At 40.8% G+C, this 20,320-nt stretch overlaps 1 protein-coding gene across 7 annotated transcripts; it reads left to right on the forward strand.

Annotated features, from left to right (window-relative positions):
• Positions 1-900: 900 nt before the first annotated feature.
• On the forward strand, positions 901-18,815 carry MTG1 (mitochondrial ribosome associated GTPase 1). Of its 7 annotated transcripts, XM_042456080.1 has the most exons (12): positions 901-1,102; positions 1,236-1,300; positions 2,652-2,756; positions 7,279-7,368; positions 7,957-8,037; positions 8,300-8,356; positions 8,462-8,552; positions 11,895-11,956; positions 15,448-15,544; positions 16,090-16,171; positions 16,275-16,387; positions 18,141-18,815. In XM_042456080.1, exons 1-12 carry the CDS (start codon positions 1,000-1,002, stop codon positions 18,236-18,238), a joined length of 1,044 nt encoding a protein of 347 aa, XP_042312014.1. In that variant the 5' UTR covers positions 901-999; the 3' UTR covers positions 18,239-18,815. The 7 variants fall into 7 exon arrangements, with proteins under 7 accessions (XP_042312014.1, XP_042312016.1, XP_042312019.1 ...); XM_042456082.1 differs by lacking the exon at positions 7,279-7,368 and having other exon boundaries at positions 902-1,102; XM_042456085.1 differs by lacking the exon at positions 901-1,102 and having other exon boundaries at positions 1,238-1,874; positions 2,560-2,756.
• Positions 18,816-20,320: the final 1,505 nt, after the last annotated feature.

Genomic DNA, 20,320 nt, shown 5'->3' on the forward strand with positions numbered 1-20,320 from the left:
TGGGGAGGAGGAGAAAGGGGCCGCTTGGCCCCTTTCTCCATTGCTTTGCTGGGTGCAGCCGTCAGAAGGCTGCGCCCAGTGAAGCAAAGTGCCGCCACAAACCAGGAAGGAGCTCCGAAATGGAGCTCCTTCCTGGTCTGCGGAAAGGGCGCCCTGGCGCGGACCGACGTCACATCCGCGCCGCCCTGTGTAGAGGTGGCGCGGTCGTGACGTCGTCATGGTGGCCCCCTTGTGGAAGGGGAGCCGCCATTTTGTACGGCCTCAGTCCTTACTAGGGTTAGGGGAGTGCGGAAGCACTGCACCTTCCTAACCCTAGTACGGACTGACTCCGTACTTTAATGGCGGTTTGTAACCCACCAATAATGCTGGGAAAGGTGGAGGGAGGGAGGAAGAGATGAATGCCATTTGCCAGATGGAGGGAGTCTATTAAGGAGGTCACAGTGGGTTTTATGAGGTTGCAGGAATTAAGCAGAGTAGTGGAGGATGTGGAGAAACTGGAGCGTGTTCAAAATGGTGAAGGGTCTGGAAACCATGCCCTGTGAGGAACGACTGAGGGAGCTGGGGATGCTTAGCCTGGAGAAGAGAAGGTAAAGGGGTGATATGGATGCAAGCTGCAGGAAAAGAGCTTCCAGCTCAACATCAGGAAGAGCCTCCTGATAGTCGGGGCTGTTGGAGAGTGGCGCACAGTCCTTCCTGGGAGTGCATGGGGCCTCCTTCCCTGGAGGCCTTTAAGCAGAGGCTGGAGGGCCTTGATGGAGAGCTCCTGCCCGGCAGGAGGGCCTTGGAGACCCCCCATCCACTCCGCAGGGTCTCCAGGGGTGACAACAAGCGGAGCAGCCCCGCCTTCTTCCTCAGAGCTCGCCTAGTCACCCGTCCGTGGAAGCAGCCCTACAGTGGGAGAAGCGCCCGGAAATGACGTCATAGAAGCGCGCCGTCCGTCGGAGGCAGCCTGGGCCTGTCTCCCTCTTGCTGCCGCCGCCGGGGTCCCTGGGGGCTGCGATGAGGGCGGCGTGGGCCTCGCGGGGCCTGGGCTGGCGGGAGCAGCTGGGGGCCGGGGGCGGCCTGGAGGTGGCCCGCTGGTTCCCCGGACACATGGCCAAAGGCACGTAGCGGCTGTCGGAGGTGGAGGGGAGAGGGCCCGGAGTGGCCCCTGGCTCCGCCCGATGCAGGGGCAGCAGCGCCTTGCTCCTGCGGGGCTCCTCTGCCCACTGGCTCTGTTTGTTTTTCTTCCGCAGGGCTAAAGGACATGAAGAGGCGGCTGCGTGCCGTGGATGGCCTGCTGGAGGTGCACGATGCCCGCATATCCTTTTGTCAGGAGCTCCTCCAAGCAGCCCCCTCTGAGGCCGCTTTAACTGCCCCGCCCAGTGCTAGGGAATCCTGGGAACTGTAGTCCTCTCAGGCATCCAGCCTTCTCTCTCTGGAGCCACAATAAATACAGCGCTGAGCCAAGGCAGGCCCCAGACTGGGTTGTTTCTGGAGAAGACTGGCACCACTCTTCAATGTGGCAGATAGGTCTCTATAACCCTCCTCCACCCATTCTGTGCCTCCTTTCCTTTTAGAGGCAGAGGGAAGGGTGGTCTTTTCAAGGTATATTAACATGTTTACCATAGTTTGGGAAGCTGAAACACACAGATTGTAGGCATGCAAATAAAGGCATTGGGACACTTAACTCTCACTGCTTCTGTCTCATTTGCATAACTGGAGAGTTTTATGACACTTAGGTCCCAGAAAAAGGTATTACATTTGTGTCCCAGTTTCACTTGAAGGAGCTCATCATGCACTTCCAGCAAAGGCTCCCTTCTCTTCCCCATCTTTATCTTCGCAACTGCCTTGTAAGATATGTCAGGCTGAGGGAGGATACTTCGGCGCTCAAGGTGAGCTTCCTGTCTAAATGGGGATGACAGCCTTTATTGTCCTAGTCCAGCCCACTCACTGTTACACCGTGGTGGTTTTGACATAGATCTCTGCAAAAATACATCTGGATTCATTGTGGAATTAGACATTCTGCTAAATATTAATTTGCATTCATACTATTCAACTTTGCACAGCTAGCTTCCTATTTTAGAAGCCAGTGCAAAACAGGCTAATGCTCCGTAATAAATGTTGAGGATCCCTTATCTGAAGTGGACCAGAAATGTTTTGGATTTCAGACTTTGGAATATCATGTACTCATAGTGAGCTATTATTGTTATTATTATTATTATTATTATTATTATATCTCAGACAAGGAACATGAAATGCACTTATGTTTCATATGCACCTCATATAAATAGCCTGAAGGTAATTTTATACAATACTTTTAATAATTTTGTGCATGATATAAAGATTGTGTACATTGAACTAGTGGCATCATATTAGCACTCACAAAGTTTCAGATTTTGAAATATTTTGGATTTTCAGATAAGGAATCCAGATAGAAACTACTTGTATACAGGCACACAATATTGTTTCTGTTTTCATCTGTAAAAATCTGGACAGCCTGCTGTCTCTAAAATTGTGTTGGATATTGATAGAGTTTAGGTTCTCCATCCAAATTAAAATTCTATCTTGTTGCTGCAGGATGAAAAATTTTGTTCCCCGCAGCTCCTCTAAATATATGCCAGATTGCTGCTGTTATTCTTGGCTCTTCTTTGCCTCCTTAGCACATATACATCCCATTATCTGGCAGGAACCCTCTGTTGCAGGAAGCTCTGGGTATTCGTCCACATTTGTTGGTGCTGAATAAAATGGACCTGGCAGATCTAACCCACAAACCAGTAAGAACTAAATTTATCTCGCCATATTTACCACTTCAGCAGTTTACAAACTAATCCACAGGCTGAGAAATCCATGGTATCCTCTAGAAGATACAAATGGAATTGCCAGGGTGTGTCAATTCCAAGAAGACAGTGCACTGCTTTGCTTATGTTCTCACAATACAGTGGACTTTTGGTATTTGCTGTAGTTCGGTTGCAGCTCCCTCCCATGACCCAAAATCTTTTAAACTCCCAAGTCTCATTATATACAATGGCACAAAATCAAGGTTTGCTTTGTGAATTTTTTTTGTGGGGGGAAGGAATATTTTCAAGCCATGTATGGCTGAATCCAAATAAAGGTTATGGATTTTCCCTGTCTCCATGTTCAGAAATCATAATACTTAGAACATAAGATAATATATTTTGGGTATTTTTAAAAATCCAATATAACTCATCAAAACATGAAGGAGTACTCTGGTTAATTTTTAAAGACCAATTTAAGCAATGGCAAAGAATCCCTATTAGTTGTGCCAAGCTGTGGATGCATTGGCAATAAGAAACAGTGAGAACTATATCCCACACATGCATTTAAGAGTGCTTACATTTTATTAAACTAAATCTTAAATGTTTCATACTTCTAATGGCCTCTTGAGTTTATTGGCTGCCCTTACAGTATTTTTATTTTTAGTCTCCAATTTTATCAAATGAGTATTCTGAAATTCTACCTTCAAAAGTGAGGACAAATAATTTTCATATTTTTCTTTCTCATAGAATCGCATATTTGGAAGAAACCACAAGGGCCATTCAGTGCAATCCTAATCTGCTATGCAGAAAAATAAACAGCCTCTGTTTAAAGACATTCAAAGAAGAAAACTCCACCACTCTCTGAGGGAGTGTCTTCTTCTGTTGAACATCCCTTACTGTCAGGAAGTTCCTCCTAATGTTCAGGTGGAATCTTTTCCTGTAGCTTGCATCCATTGTTCTGTGCCCTATTCTCTGGAGCAGCAGAAAACAAGCTTGCTTCATTTTCAATATGACGCCCCTTCAAATACTTATACAGGGCCATCTCTTAACCTTTTCTCCAGGTTAAACATACCCAGCTAAGGTTTCCAGAGCCTTCACCATTTTAGTCGCCCTCCTTTGGACATGCTTGTTTCTCCACATCCTTTTTGAATTGTGGTGCCCAGAACTGGGCACAGTATTCCAAGTGAGGCCTGACCAAAGCAGAAAACAGTGGCACTATTACTTCCCTTGATCTAAATACTATACTTTTATTGATGCAGTCAAAAATTCCATTGGCCTTTTTAGCTGCTGCATTGCACTGTTAACTCATGTTCAACTTGTGGTCTACCAGAACTCCTAGATCCCTTTCACATATACTGTTGTCAAGCCAGGTACCCTCCATCCTATATTTGCATTTCTGCTCCAGGGAAAAAAAACATGTATTCACCATTCTTGCCTGGTACTCTTATATCCTGAAATGTTTTGTGAAATTATTCAGTAAAGAAATAAGCATAAGTTTCTTTCCACAAAAATTGTGGCTTTTTGTACATAAATTTTTTTTCTTGCAAAAAACACTTTCAACAGCTAGGTGTTTTGGGCAAAGTTGCTGGTTTTTGTGTTGTTTCCAGATAGCTATGTGGGTTTTGTGCAAACCCCAGCAGTTTTGCATGTGTGCACACACACACACACATATAAACCCACCCCTGATTATCTGGAAACTGCATTTAGTCCAAGTGTGTTGGCTTTCTTCACTGTCCAGCTCTCACATCTATACATGGTGCTGGAGAATACTATGGCTTAGACAATCCTCTTCAGTGTTCAGCATTATGAAAGTGTAAAGGTAGAACTACTGTTGAACATAAAACAAAAATAATGACAACACAGAAGCTAGACAAAATCAACCTAATCAATGAAGAAATAGAAGTAGTAAAAGAATTCTCATACCTGGAATCAAACATTGATAGAAATGGGGACTGCAGTCAGGAAATCAGAAGAAGATTAAGAATGGGGAGAATGGCCATGAAAGAACTTGAAATAAATCTAAAATACAATAATACACAACTGAACACAAAAATTAGAATTGTACAAGCCATTGTTTTCCCTATTACCATGAATGGATGTGAGAGCTGGACAGTTAAGAAAGAAGATTGGAGGGAAATCAATAGGCTCGAGATAGAATCACAGATTTGGAAGAGACCACAAGGGCCATCCAGTCCAACCTCCTGCTATGCAAGAACTCTCAATCAAAGCATACCCGACAGATGGCCATCCAGCCTCTGTTTAAAGATCTCCAAGGAGGGAGACTCCACCACTCTCCAAGGGAGAGTGTTCTACTGTCTAACAGCCCTTAATGTCAGGAAGTTCTTCCTAATGTTGAGCTGGAATCTCTTTTCCTGCAGTTTGCATCCATTGGTCTGGGTTCTGCTCTCTGGAGCAGCAGAAAACAAGCTTGCTCCCTCCTCAATACAGTATGGCATTCCTTTAAGTATTTAAACAGGGCTATCACATCACCTCTTAACCTTCTCTTTTCCAGACTAAACATCCCCAGCTCCCTAAGTCGTTCCTCATAGGGCATGGTTTCAAGACCCTTCATCATTTTAGTTGCCCTCCTTTGGACACACTCCAGTCTCTCAATTTGAATTGTGGTGCCCAGCACTGGACACAGCATTCCAAGTGGGGCCCGACCAAAGCAAAATACAGTGGCACTATTATATCCCTTGATGTAGTCTCATTCAGCCAGATGTCCCCCATTCTATGTCTATGCATTTAATTTTTCAGCCCTAAATGCAATACCTTACATTTCTTCATATTAATTTCATTTTGTTAGCTTTGGGCCAGCTTTCTAGTCTATTCAGGTCATTTTGAAATTTGATCCTGTCCTCTGGAATATTAGCTACCCCATCTAATTTGGTGTCATCTGCAAATTTGATAAGTATGCCCCCAATTCTGTCGTCCAAGTCATTGATAAAGATGTTGAATAGCACTGGTCCCAGGACAGACCCCTGTGACACCCCACTGGTCACTTCTTTCCAGGATGAAAAGGGGCCATTGTTGAGCACCCTTTGGGTTTGGCCAGCACAGAGATGTGCTGAAGAACAGTGCTGAGGATACCCCAGACAGCCCAAAAGACAAACAAGCAGGTCCTAGAGCAGATAAACCAGAAATCTCTCTGGAAGTGAAGCAGATAAAACTGAGGCTGTTGTATCATAGAAGGCACAATTCATTGGGAAAAAACAATAATGGAGGGAAGTAGAAAGACAGAAAGGCTACATGCTAGATGGATGGACTCTAGCAAGATCTTGTCCAGCTCTCTCATAGCTGCCCTACTCAATCCCAGACTTCTTCTAATTTCTTGACAGCAGTCTGCATTCTGATCAATGTTTGATGCATTGGAACTCTCAGTATTTCAATTTTGTCGTTATCTAGGATAAATTCCATTTTTAAACAGTAAGCAATAACACTATTCCACTATTGAACAGTATGTGTATTGTTCTGTTGCTACACATGCAAATCACTCCTGCCTTTCCAGGTCACACAATATATAATAATAATAATAATAATAATAATAATAATAATAATAATAATAATAATAATAATAATAATAAATTTTATTTCTACCCTGCCTTTCCATAAATATGATCAAGGCGGCTTACAAAATTTAAAACATTACAATACAAGATAAAAATTGATATTAATTGATAAACTCCTTTCCAGGTAAGCATTCTCTGAAGATGCCAGCCACAGATGCTGGTGAAACGTCAGGAAAAAACTCTTCTAGAACATGACCACATAGCCCAAAAAACCCACAAAAAACTATGGATGCTGACCATGAAAGCCTTCAAATTCTTCCCAATGTATAGGTAGATTTCTTTTCTTGTAATTTGAATCTATTGGTCCATGTTATTGTTGTTGATTTATTTCTATCCCACCTTTCTCTCAATAGAGGGGCAACAACAAATTTAAAACAGTACAGGTTAAAAACCATACAAAAGCATTGCAATGTAGATATAAAGTTTAAAAAAAACAATTATATAATTTAAAAAGTTAAACATATTACACATAAAAAATTAAAATGTATTAAAAACTGCTTGAGATCTGAATTGTACAGCATTTACAAGCCCAACCCTTGTTAATTTGAAAAAGCCTGTCGACACAAAAATGTTTCTGTTTTAGTCTCGAGTAGCAAAAGACAAACTTGCTCCATTTTCTACATGACATCTCTTCAGATTTTTAAAAATGGCTAATATTTCACCTCTCAAGGTGCATCTATACTTTAGAAATAATGCAGTTTGACACCACTTTAACTGCCATGGCTCCATCCTACAGAATCCTGGGATTTGTAGTTTTGTAACGCCCCAGTACTTTGGCAGACAAGGCTAGAGACTTTGAAAACTGTAAATACCAGGATTGCATAGGATGGAGCTACAGCTCTTAAAATGGTATCAAACTGCATTATTTCTACCTTTTAGATGCATTCTCTGGCTTCTCTCCAAACTAAACATATCCCTCTCCCTAATGCATTCCTCATAAATGTTTCCAGACTCCTGATAACCTTGGTCTCCCTTCTCTGCGCATGTGCCATCTTGATATTCTTGAACTGTGGTGCCCAGAACTGGACACAGTGTTTCAGGTGAGGTCTGGCCAAAACAGAATAGAGTGGCACTCTACATTACTGCTAATGAACAAGCTGAAATTCAACCTAGACACAGAACCTTGAGGTTCTGTTGATTGTGGGTGTGGTGATTTCGTTGGACTTGTGCTTCCACCGAGGTATGAGGTTTACATTTAGAGGGTAGTACTTCTGGAATGTTTTGTGCACATAGAGATACTGGTAAGAGCAGGAGCCAGTGTCTGTTACTAACTCGTTTCCTGGCAAAGTCAAACTTGGTCACTGCTATGTAAAATCTAGTTATTTATGGGATCCTTTACTACAATTAAAATAGTTTTATTCCTGTTCAGTATTCTCCAACTTGCTGTTCTCCCATCATTCTCAGCTAGCATGACTGCTGCATATGGGATTTGGAGCACACCACATTTGGAGAACACCAGGTTGTGAAAGGTTGTTGTATGCAAGATCTTGTGATGAACAGCCTTGTGTCTGCATGTCAGAACAAAATAGAATATGGAGATAAGGATTTTTGAAATCACAAATAATATAAGTTACCAAAATGCCTTTATTTTCTCTGATTTCATAAATCTCTCTTTGATATGCTTTCAGCGGATTCTAAAACATTTGGAACAACAAGGTTTTAGACACGTCCATTTCACAGATTGCCTGAGAGATGAAAATGTCAAGAAGGTACTAACTACATTCTTAGACCACAATTTTTTCTTGCAAAGCATGTTAGCTTTATATCCCAGATCTAAGTTTCCTGCATATATCTTGAAAGTAGCTGAAACAGTGGGATCTGGTGCATAGTTCTTGCCTTAGTTGCATAGTTAGCTTGTGGTCACATCTGTTGGAAAAGAGCAGACCAGCAAGTTTGTTGTTTTGTTTCATTTAATGGCAAGAATAGTCCACGCTGTTTTCCCACTGAACCTATTCTTGTATATCCTTGCAGATTGTTCCCCTTGTCACAGAACTGATTAGCAACAGTCAGCGCTACCAAAGGTCTGAGGTTAGTTATAGCTGCTTCTGTATATGAGACAGAGGAGTCTTACGATGTTGCCTAATACTCTTTGGTATTTTAGCATGAAGATGATCTCTCTCTGTCTCGTTCTAGAATGTGGAGAGTTGCATCATGGTAATTGGTGTGCCAAATGTAGGAAAATCATCACTTATCAATTCATTGAGAAGACTGCACCTAAGAAAAGGTATTTTGTGCTACTTGGGTTATAGTCTGGATCAAAACCTGAGTTTATAGTATTATTTGACTACATAAAAACATCTGCAGTTCAGGTGTTCTGTCATATCAATCCATTTACTTTTATTTATATCCTGCCTTTCTCCCAGGCTAGAGTTCAAGGTGGCTTACAGAAAGACAAAAAATACAATAAAACACATGTACTGTATATACTCAACTATAACTCGACAAATTTATGCCCCAATAGTGACCCAAGAAATCTGGATCAACATATACACGAGGCAATATGGTAATAAGGCCTGCCCCTTGAGCATCTTCTGCAACCTGTTTGCCTCTTGAAGGGAGAGACAGGCTGAGGCAGGGCTTGTGAGGGAAACGTTTGCTTCCCCTCCTTCAGCCCGACTGTCCTCCGGATGTTCTCTGAAGGGAAAGCCACACTGCAAAGAGGGAGGAAGGGATACGCTCAACTTATCCTTGGGTAATATAAAAATCCCTAATTTTGGCCCCAAAACCTGCCCTCCACTTATACACAATATCGACTTATGCTCAAGTACATATGGTAGTTTCAAAACATACAAAACCAAGATTAACAACAGGATTAAAACCAATTAAAATCTTACTTTAAAAAGATTTCTTAATGTACAGCACCATAAAAGCAATTTTTGTCAAATCAGTTTCCAAAAAGTTTATGTGGGTTTTTCGGGCTGTGTGGTTGTGTTCTGGAAGAATTTATTCCTGACATCTTGCCAGCATCTGTGGCTGGCATTTTCATAGAAATGTCAGGAATAAACTCTTCCAGAACAAGGCCATGTAGCCTGAAAAACCCACAAAAAACTATGGATGCTGGTCGTGAAATCGACTTCACAATTTCCAAAAGCTTGCTGCAAAAGAAAGGTCTTAATCTATTGCCAAAAGAGGCTGAGGGGGGAAATCATCCTAGGTTCACCAGAGAAGGAACTCCTTTTTTTTTTAATATTTTTATTAAACATAAAAACCAAACACACATGTATTTTATTCATATATCTAACACTTACATACATAAACCACAACAAAACTGTTACACTACTAAACAACAAAACAAAACCTAACACTACTGACTTCCCATTCCTTTACTGATGAATATATTCCTCTATGTACTATACTTCCTTTAAATGATAATCTATTTATGCTTCTACATAATTAAACTCTTAATTTACAAAACTTAAAACTGATATATGACCCCAATGAGACTGTAAAAAAGTAATAAACTATTCCAAACATGTCTTTTAAATATTCAAGGATTTCTCTTTAATCAACATTGTCAGTTTGTACATTTCATCAAGTTCAATTATCACCAGCTAATCTTTCTTTGTAATGCATACTTCCATTTTTGGGAATAAACTATACTTGCTGCAGTAGTTTCTCGTTTCAACTGTATTTTAACTTTAAAAATGTCCTCCAACGTTTTTTAGTCAATACAACCTTTTTTAAAAAATGTCCTCTGACATTAGATATATTTGATTCCAATAATTCTGTGCTTCAACATATTTATTATTTATTTATGGTATTTATACCCCGCCCTTCAGCCCTAAAGGCTATCAGAGCGGCTTACAATTATTATTTTTAATTAGATGGTTCCCTGCCCTCAGGTTTACAATCTAAAAGACATAACACAAAAGGAGAAGGGAGTGGTAGTGGGAAAGGGTTATTCTCTCCCTCTGAGGCCTGGACCAAGGCAGATGGACTGGAGGGAGGGCTCTTCTTCTTCAGGCTAGCCCTGATGGAGCTGGGCCTGCCTGTTCACTCCCTCACAGGTCGAAGGATGACAGTTATCATGGAGGGAGAGCTCTTCTTCTTCAGGCTAGCCCTGATGGAGCTGAGCCTTCCTGCCCACCACATATGGTAAAGGATACCTGTCTTCTGTTTACATGTCCAACATTTATTTGAACTATTTTTAAACATTTTTTATAACCTTTCTCATGTTGAATACCATTATCTTATAGAAATTTTCCCTTAAATTATAACTCAAAAGTACATTTCAAACTCTTTCTTCACATCTTTTCCCATCGTTCCATTAAAATTGCACAACCAATATTTTGAACCCATTACCATAAAATCCTTTACCTGTTCCTCTTCCGTTTCAAACTTCAACAACAGTTTATACATTTTAGCAATCATGTTCATCATCAGTACATAACTGAATTTTAAACTCAAATTTGGTTGTTGTGAACCCTTGGATTTTTTAAATCTATTTTAAAGCTTTCAAATAACTGTGTATAAAAAGCCAATTTAAAACATGTCCAGTCTCTTAATTCTTCTCTTAATTGCAATCTGTATTGACTGTTTTCTGTTACCAACAAATCCTTACATCTCATCCAGTTAACTTTTGTATACAATTCTCTGTTTAAAAACACTTCAATTAGTGAACACCATAGAAATAAGCTTGAATAGAATCTGGCTTTGTATCTGTCCACATAAGTACTAATGATTGTCTCACATAATGATTATTGAAAGTTGAGTTAACCTTAGCTTTATCACACCAACAATAACCATGAAACCCAAAATTTCCTGCTAGGTTTCTTCCCAGCTAAACACTAAGGACAGCCAATAGATCCCTGCAAGTTCCCTCTGAGTTCTCAAAGACAAGGAGACCATTTCTGCAGTCCAAATATAACATGGCAAATGCCACAGATTGTGGTGCACCCAGCATGATGCCATTCCTATCAGAAGTCCCCCAGGGAGGGAGTTCCAGATATGGGCTTTGTGGGCTTTGTCCTGGGGTATAGCTAAACCAGACTTGCAAAATAACTATGGTGTGGTACTTAACCACTAAGCCACCACATCCCTATAAGAAGACATCCCTCATTAGAAAAAACAATAATGCTAGGAAAGGTGGAGGGAAGTAGAAAGGGAGGTAGACTGCATGCTAGATGGATGGACTCAGTTAAGGAAGACATGGACATGAAGTTATAGGATCTAAGCAGAGCAGTGGAGGACAGGGAGTCTTAGAGGTATTTCTTTCCACACGGTAGCCATGGGTCAGCGATGAATCAAAGGCAGTAAACAACAAAGGTACACCAACCAAAGCTTTGAAAAGTCATTCCTAGCTTACTGGCCATACCAATGTCATATTCAGTTGTGCCCAGATCTATTGATTGCCAACAGGGAATAGGTTGCTTTGCAATTTGCAGTCCTTTTAGCATATTTGCTCAGTGTTGCTGGAAAAGACAGGAATGTGTCTGAGTTCAGTATCACTTGAGAAAAAAACTTTTTATGGGGCTCATTTCTGACCTGAAATAATACTGTCCAGAAAACTTGTTAAGATTAGCTGTTGATTGTATGTAACTTTTCTCTCCCTCTCTCCATCACAAAGGAAAGGCTTCCATAGTTGGTGGGACACCAGGTATTACCAGAGCTGTACTCACCAAAATCCAGGTAATGTGGTGGATCATACACAAAATGCAAGACTATGTTTCTCAAACCCACAATACGGGACTTGTGTGGAAGCTTAGCTAGGCGTTTTGTGCTACATGGTGCTACATGGTGGGAGATGACGTACCACAGGCAGTGTGTGGTGTGTATAGCATCACAAAGAGGAAGAGGTGGTCTCTGTGTTTACAAAAGCTGGTGCCTAAATTATAATAAAGATGTTGCTAAGTGGATCTTGTTTAGCAGATAATTGCAGTTAGGGTGCAATCACAGAAAAAGGTCTTCTGTAGCTACTAAGTGAATCCTCATGGACAGAAGTATGTGAAGGGCCATTAATGAAGACTTCAGTTGCTGGACATTTTCATTTAGGAGTAGATAGCTCTGTAGTTAACTCTGGGACAGTCAGTTAATGAGCTTTATACAAATGAGAAACCAACACTACCTTGAACTATGCTCAGTAAAACTGGGAATCAATAAAGCTCCTCAAAAATTGGCAAATGCCTGCTTTGCTCTTGGCACTTTGCTGAAATGTGTCTCTTTCAAGAGCTTTTCCAAAATGCAATGGCATTTTAAAAGAAATCTGTTCTTATGATTTCATTGCTATTCAGAAGTAAGGCAGATTGCAAAAGATAAAAAGTCCAGGAAAGAAAATAAAGCATTTTTAAAAATCCAAAACAATTCTCTCTTCCACACAGAGATACTATAAAGTTATTTGGTAAATGCATTGTCCACTCATAAGTAAACTAAATTTTTGGGAAACATTTTCCTTAGTCATGGCTATCCATGCCTTCTCCAAAGTGCAATAAGCACAGGTCAGCATTATGCATTCCTCTGCAGACACAAGAAAGAACATGGAAAATAATGCTGATATTTATTTAAGAAATCATTGAAGCCCTATTTCCATCATCTTAATACAGTCCTTAGAAAAATACATACCTACTGAAATGTAAGTCATGTGAAGCAGTACTAAAATCACAGATGTATTAAAATCCTGAATAACTGTATTAAATGTATTAAAATCCTGACTGACTGAATAACAGAAAACAATGTGAGATTACTAGGACCTGAGCTGATTAAGCAAACTACTACTTTTCTTGTGCCTGTTTTCAGGAAGGATGCCACATGATTTATGAAACGCAGTGTCTAAAACAATGTCTCAGGCTATGTTTGGTTAGCTAGCACATCAGTGTCCTGTTATTCCTCCAGGAGGTTCATGGTAAACTACATGAAGTTGTATCTCCACAATAGTTTTTGAGGTAGGCAAGACTGACAGATAGTGGCCCAAGTGACCATTTCAAGCTGCTATTCAGGTGTTTTCCTTATACATGTGAAGAGAGCAAGGGCCTACCCCTGTCCTTTTATTACATTACTGTGCTTATCTCCAAACCCTCTTTACCATGGATAGCCATGGAGGGCCTGAGGGCCACAAGCATCCAACGTTCCACCCATCCCTAACCCCTCCAAGGGCTGTATTCACCCCTTTGGGGAGAATGGTTTTCCAAAAATGATTTTTGTTTGAAAATAATATGTGTGTGTATGTGAGCAAGAGAGCAGGGTTTGCATTTTGTTTTAGACCAGAATTGTACACACACACACACAGTTCCTTGAATGGCTTCAAGGTCTGCCATTCTCCAGTTTTGAGGAACTTTCTAATGTGGCAGGATTGCACAGAAAGCCTTTAATGAGTTGCATGAATTCCTACCCTATACTACACATTAGGGGCAAAGTGCAACAGTGACGAACCTACTAGATGTGTAGGCTCCCCATGTGATTTAGAACTCTGGGGGTAGAAGGCTGTAGAAATGAATAGAGTGAGAAGATGGAGGCAGTGTGCCTAGCCAGTGCACTCCTTGTGTGTTTATCTGTTTTTAATCATGTGAAATAATGCTTGAATAGAGTCTGGAAACATTATTTCGTCTGGCCCCTTACATCCCCTGAGAACCCTCCCTGTATTAAACACAGAGGCCAGGTATACCTTCTTGTAACCAGAAAAGAGGACTGGGCTCATCAGAGATGTCTCCATGAAGTAACTGACTCTGTGTGACAGCACTGAATAAATTGGTTTTGTGCTAAGGATTATTGGGGGAAGTAATTGAAAATAAATTGCCAGTATTATAATTACCTTATACAGTCTGTGGTGTGCTCATGCTTAGTATGCAATCCTGGTTGTCCAATCAGAAAATGTATATTAGGAAGCTGGAGAAGAGCAAATAAAATAATTGGGGGGAGAGATGAAGCGCATTTCCTAGGGGGGGGATCCTACATCCATAGTTTTTCCTCCCCCTCTTTTTTTGGGAAGGAAAAAGTGGAATGGATAGTTGTTTTTGTCCCTCCCTCATACTATTGCAGCTTAAGGTCATTCTAGTTAAACTGATTGACAACGGATTCACAACGGACAAAAGGAAATAATATTCTCAACCAATCATTAATTTATAACATTAACTATCATGACATATAAAGTCAAGTTAGACAAATTCATGAAAATAAATTGATCAATGGCTGATGGTCATGATGATAATATGTAACTGTCAGGGTTCTGGGATAATACCTGCTGCTAGGCAGCAAAAATGGAAGAGTTCTTTCTGCCTTGCTAATTCAGCAGAACCCATATATTCTGCTGCTGAGCTATTGGGCTTTCCTGTAGCTATCTTTTGTTTTGCTTCAAATGGTAAAACTTAATTGTTTAACTGCTTGTTCCCTGAAAACTCTAACCCCTTCATGTAAGAAATCTCTCTTCTATTTCTCTTCTTAGCACATTTCCCTAAGTCAATAACCACAGTGTCAGGAACCACATTATAATGCTTGCCTACCAAGATCATTTCCTTGTTATTTACTGATGTTAATATGTTATTCTGCATTGTGGGCAATGATGGTACATATACTGGGGTGTAAGTTAGTAAAAATGTTGATCATGTTCCTTTAGAGTTAATGAGCAGATAGAGAGGGAGTGAATCTGTCTCTGGAAGGTCTAAGGTCACTTTCCTGGGAAAGCTGGTAAAGGGGGAGAGAAAGGGGCATCCTGGGGACAAGGCAGAACAAGAATGTTTTATTTAGGCAGTGCATGAGAAATTAGCCTGCCAAATATTTGAAATGTATTTTCTTTGCTAACACCTGCTGTTTGTTCTGACAACAGACTCCATGGTGTACATTTCTAGTTACTGAATAAAGATTTTCTGAAGTTTTCCAGTGAAGCCTGGATTTCTGAACATGTCTTGCATCTTTTTACTCCTCCTTTTTGTTAACTTTTTTTTTTTTACTGAATCACAAAGCTGAATCCATTCAGTTTCTCTTATTTTATTCCTTTATGGACAGGCAAGAATTTGAACCCTAATTTTTCTTGAAGTGTAACACTGTTCACTAGAACCTTAGTTCTTGAACTGTTTAAGTTAGCTGGTCACTTCCTTTTTAAATGATAATGAATTTAGAACACCTCTTCCCATAACACTGTGTGTCATTTCTGGAGATTATAAAAACTGATTCCGAACTCTTTGTTTCAGGTGTGTGAACGACCCCTCATGTTCTTACTGGATACACCTGGGGTACTATCGCCTCAAATTGGGTGTGTGGAGACTGGGCTGAAATTGGCACTTTGTGGTGAGAGGACTCTGTAAATATATGCTACTGGCAGTGTACTCGTCTGGGGATTTGCAGAATCAAAGCAACTTTGTTGACTAAGCAGGAAGACCACAGAAAGTAAATGGAGCCAGCCACATAGGATCTGTTACCAGTGAAACAGAAAAATTGGCAAACATGCAGCTGTCTTTAACAATGGTCCTGGGTTCTGTAATTCTACCTTCCTATATGAATTCCTTCCTTGGAGTTCTGCATATTGTTCTCTGTGTTCTGACCTTTGCCAATGGGAAATGTACTGAAGAGGCAATATTATACAGTACATGTTTGTAATGAGTCCTACATTTGGTATTTTTGATACTGCTATGGGTCTTTCCTAAATCACTATTTGGTTCAGTCTTTGTATAAGAGATGGCTTACAGACTACTTGTGATTGTTTTATGGTTAGAGCGCATTGGAGATTTTTTAGCACAGATAAGCCCCACCTGTAGCCATTTTGCTAAGTCAGGAAGGAGGACATAGCTTTATGTTTTGCTTGCTCCTAACAGTATGACAATTTTTTCACCCAGGAGCAATTAAGGATCATTTGGTAGGTGAGGAGGTTATTGCTAATTATTTGCTTTACACACTGAATCATCATCAGCAATTCAGGTGAGATACTGACGTGGGGGTTGGGGTTAGATTCTGTATCTCAAGTGGGAAATGCCATTGATTTTTAAAAACTCCTACTACCCATTTATACCTTCCTATGCAGTTATGTAGAACGCTATAGACTGCCCAATCCCATTGATAATGTGGAGATGGTACTCAAGAGTATTGCATTACACCTCGGCAAAACCCGTCGAGTCAAAGTGTTGACGGGCACGGGTAAGTTCTGTTCGTTCCCATTATTAGTGGGCATGCTTGCTGTTACAGTGCTTTTAGGCTGTTCTTGAGGAGCTCTGTTGTCCTCTGTTCATACATGTGCCTAGAAATTCTGTAGATCAGAGTGGAAAGGGGCAGAATAATGCATTAAAAATTCAGTGATTTTTGTCCTTTCTGGATAAGAGGCAACTATTAGGGCAGAATGTGGAGAAACAGAAATGGTTTACAGTTGTCAAAAGGATCACATAAGGCCACATATTATTATCCTATCTGCTTAACTTTTCATGCACTTTCAAATCATTTTCAGCATACAGTGACCCTAAGGTGAACATTTCACAGGGTTTTCTTGGCACGATTTGTTCTGAGGGGTTTGCCTTTGCCTTCCTTTGAGGCTGAGAAAGTGTGTCTTATCCAAGATCACCCAGTGGGTTTCTATAGCTGAGTGGGGATTTGAACCACTCAAACCACTACACCATGATGGCTATCTGTTTAATGTGTACACGGACTATGTTGTATGAAAAGTGGGATTAGACTCAGAGGAAGGCAGCCTGAAAATTGGGGAAAGGAACATCAACTGTTTAAGATATGCAGATGACACCATGCTACTAACAGAAAATAGCAAAGACTTGGAATGGGTACTAATGTAAGTTACAGAAGAAACCACAAAAGCAGGTCTACAGATGGCTATTACAAAAACAAAAATCATAACTACAGATGATTTCCATAACAAGTAGAGATGAAAACAGAAATAGGTATAGATTTTCAATACTTCAGTTATTAATCAACATGTAGACTATAGTCGAGAAATCAGAAGAAGACTAAGACTTTGAAAACGCAGCTATGAAAGAGTTAAGATCCTCAAGTGTAAAGACCTATCATTAATTAAGTTTGTTGATGTTGTGTGCCTTCAAGTTGTTTCTAACTTATAGCATCCCCAAGGTGAACCTATCATAGGGTTTTCTTGGCAAGATTTGTACAGAGTTTTTTAATTGCCTTCTCCTGAGGCTGAGAGTATGTGACTTGCCACCCAGTGAATTTCATGGCTGAGCTGGGAATAAAACTCTTGTCTCCAGAGTCGTAATCTGACATTCAAACCACTATGTCACGCTTGCTCCAGATTAAGTACCAAAGTCAGTATCAGCCAATCCATAGTATTTCTGAGTTGGAAGGAAGTGAAGAATGCTGAAAGGAAGAGAATGCTTTGAAATGTATTGAAGGAGAGTTATGTGCATGCCATGACTGCCATAAAGGCAAATAGTGGGTCCTACAGTATATCAAGCCTGAACGTTCAACTAGAAGTCAAAATGACTAAACTGAGGCCATCCTACTCGGACATATCATGATACAGCATGACGTATTGGAAAAGATTATAATGCTGGGGAAAGTCGAAGGCAGTAGGAAAAGAGAGAGATCTCATTACATATGAATTGATTTAATAAAGGGAACCATGGCTCTGAGTTTGCAATGCCTAAGCAGGACATTTGCTGGTCATCTTAGGGGTCTCTCATTCAGAAAGTCATTTGGCAAGTAACAACAAACAGTTCAGTTATATTATCACACAAAGAAAAATCCATTTAGTGTCCCTATAGTAGTCAAAGATATTAAAAATAATTATGTGCTCACAAATTATCTTCCTTTACTTCTGAAGGTTGTGGTGTGTGTGTGTATGTCTCAAGTTGGTTTTGGAATGCTGTCAGTCATATAATGGTGGGGGGCATAGTATGGTGGCCAAATCTTTTCCTTTTCCTTTTGGCAGGAGATGTGACAGTAACAGCACCCAACTACAATGCAGCAGCATGTGAATTCATCCATTCTTTCCGTAAGGGACTTCTAGGGAAGGTAATGCTTGACTAATTGGTCTAAAGGCTTCCACTGGATAATTCTGTCTGGAGCAGAAAGCATCGCCATGCAGCTGAACAAGACCTTGGGGACTTTGCTTCATGGCAATAAGCCTGGACTATTTTCATCTGTTGGCAATTTCCATCTGCTGTTTGCAAACAGTTTTTGTAGAATCGTGAGGATAGAGATTGAGTAGGCAATAGCAAAGGGCATATGTAACTTCCTGTACTATTTTCTGAATGTCCTCTCTCTCTCTTTTTCCACCTCAGCTATTCCTTCTCCATGTTGCAGCAATATCTGTTCTGAGAGATGGAAAGCTTTCTCCAGAAACTAGGTAGCTTAGGCAAAATTATCATAAGATATATGTAACTGTAAATTCTTAGAACAGTCGATCCACAAAATGCCTAACGCATATGAACTGAGCTCTTGATTTAATGGTACCTTTCTTAAGCCAGTTTCATAGCACACATTCAAGCGTTTTCCTGCTGCCTTTTCCATTCTAACAGGAGACTTCTGTCACTTGCTTCCATATATACAATCATGACATATAGTATTGAATTTTATCTTGAAATGTTAATTCAAGCTGCCTTAGAAAAATACTTTCAGTAATAAAATTAATGGTTCCAGTTACAGGTGCACCTATTTCTTCCTTTTTCACCTTGTTCTGTTTAAGGGATATTCTCCAATTCTGTTGCCTCCTGCTAGTCTGTAATATTTTACTCATGAATTAAAATGTCATGTGACTGGCAGCATGTTGTAAGTGCAGATAAGTTGCAAAAGCACAAACAAAACTTTGGCGGGGTACCCGTCCCTTTTTTGCCAGGTTGGAGGCTTCTGCGGCTCCAACCTGGCGCTTTTCCAGGCCATGGGGAAGTGGCAAAATGCCGCTTCCCCGTGGCCTGGAAAAGGGGCTTCATGCCCCTGGACACCCCGAGAGCCGCATCCAGAGGAGAAAAGGACCGCTCGGCCCCTTTCCCCCTGGTGTTCCTGCAGCCATTTGGCGGTTGCAGGAACGAGGTGCCCTTCAGAAGGAGCTTGGTTTTGGAGCTCCTTCTAGCACCGCTGTTAGGCTGCCACAAGCGGCCTGGGGCGGTGCCAACACATCATGCCTGCGCCGCGCTATTTGAATGTGGCGTGGCCGTGATGTCATAATGGTGGCGCCTGTACACATGGACCCCGCCATTATGCTGCCGGTGGCAAGTATTAGGGAGTGTGTATATGTTGCGTGCTGGTACACCACTTTTTGGCGGTCTGTACCACACCTTTAAGACATAAAAAGGGCTGTAATTTGAAGGTGACTATACTGGTTAACTACCCACCTTCATTTAATATGGGGAGTTCATATCTGTGGCCTCCTTATCTGCTATACTGTTACTTCTTGCTGCATTTTTGTTGATCTCTCCCTTGAACAAGGAGATATGTAGATCTAGTACCAGTGGATAGCATTGCTAAAATTCACACTGTACAGTGGTGAAATTCAGGTGTGGGGAATGTGTCACTCATACATTGCATGTGGATCCCAAATCCCATTTGCAGACCCCCATGAACTCTCCACAATTCTTCCTTTTAAAAAAATGGGGTGATTTGTCAGATGAATTTTTGTTCCCAAACTATCCACAAATGCAGCTGCTTAGTGCATTTAATAATCTATTAAATGCAGTCCTTCAAACCCTGCAAAAACAAAAAAACCCTCCAAAAACATGACACAACAGAATTCATGGTACATGCCAGTGCAATCCATGGGCCTGATAATTTGTCCCCATGCACAGTTGTCCACCCCTGCTCCATTAGGTCAGGCACTACTCTGTTGGTACATGAATGAGCTAGGATATGATGGAAAGTAAAACTTGGAGGACAATATTATTGAACTGGGGAAGGACTATTGCACATGTCTTACAGTTTGCAATCAGGGCAAACAGCTTTGGGGAACATATTGGTTCATTATTGCATTATAAGACATCAGAAATTGCCTTTTGAAAGATGCCTCTGTGATAGGAAAAGTAAACAATTGTGATGTGGCTATGTGATGATAAATAAGTACATTGCATCTTTCTTAGATGAATATCTGGCCCAGCCATGCTCCTAGAGTTTGCTAAT

The sequence above is a fragment of the Sceloporus undulatus genome, chromosome 3 (genome assembly GCF_019175285.1).
Source record: "Sceloporus undulatus isolate JIND9_A2432 ecotype Alabama chromosome 3, SceUnd_v1.1, whole genome shotgun sequence".
NCBI classification, from domain to species: Eukaryota; Metazoa; Chordata; class Lepidosauria; order Squamata; family Phrynosomatidae; genus Sceloporus; species Sceloporus undulatus.

What these genes read in the sequence shown, in the direction of transcription:
- MTG1 (XM_042456080.1), top strand. Translation starts at nt 1,000, where the DNA reads ATGAGGGCGGCGTGGGCCTCGCGGGGCCTGGGCTGGCGGGAGCAGCTG. An exon ending in AACTGGACACAGTGTTTCAG is followed by an intron (nt 7,369 to 7,956) that starts GTGAGGTCTGGC and finishes ATATGCTTTCAG; the next exon opens with CGGATTCTAAAACATTTGGA. An exon ending in AATCATCATCAGCAATTCAG is followed by an intron (nt 16,172 to 16,274) that starts GTGAGATACTGA and finishes CTTCCTATGCAG; the next exon opens with TTATGTAGAACGCTATAGAC.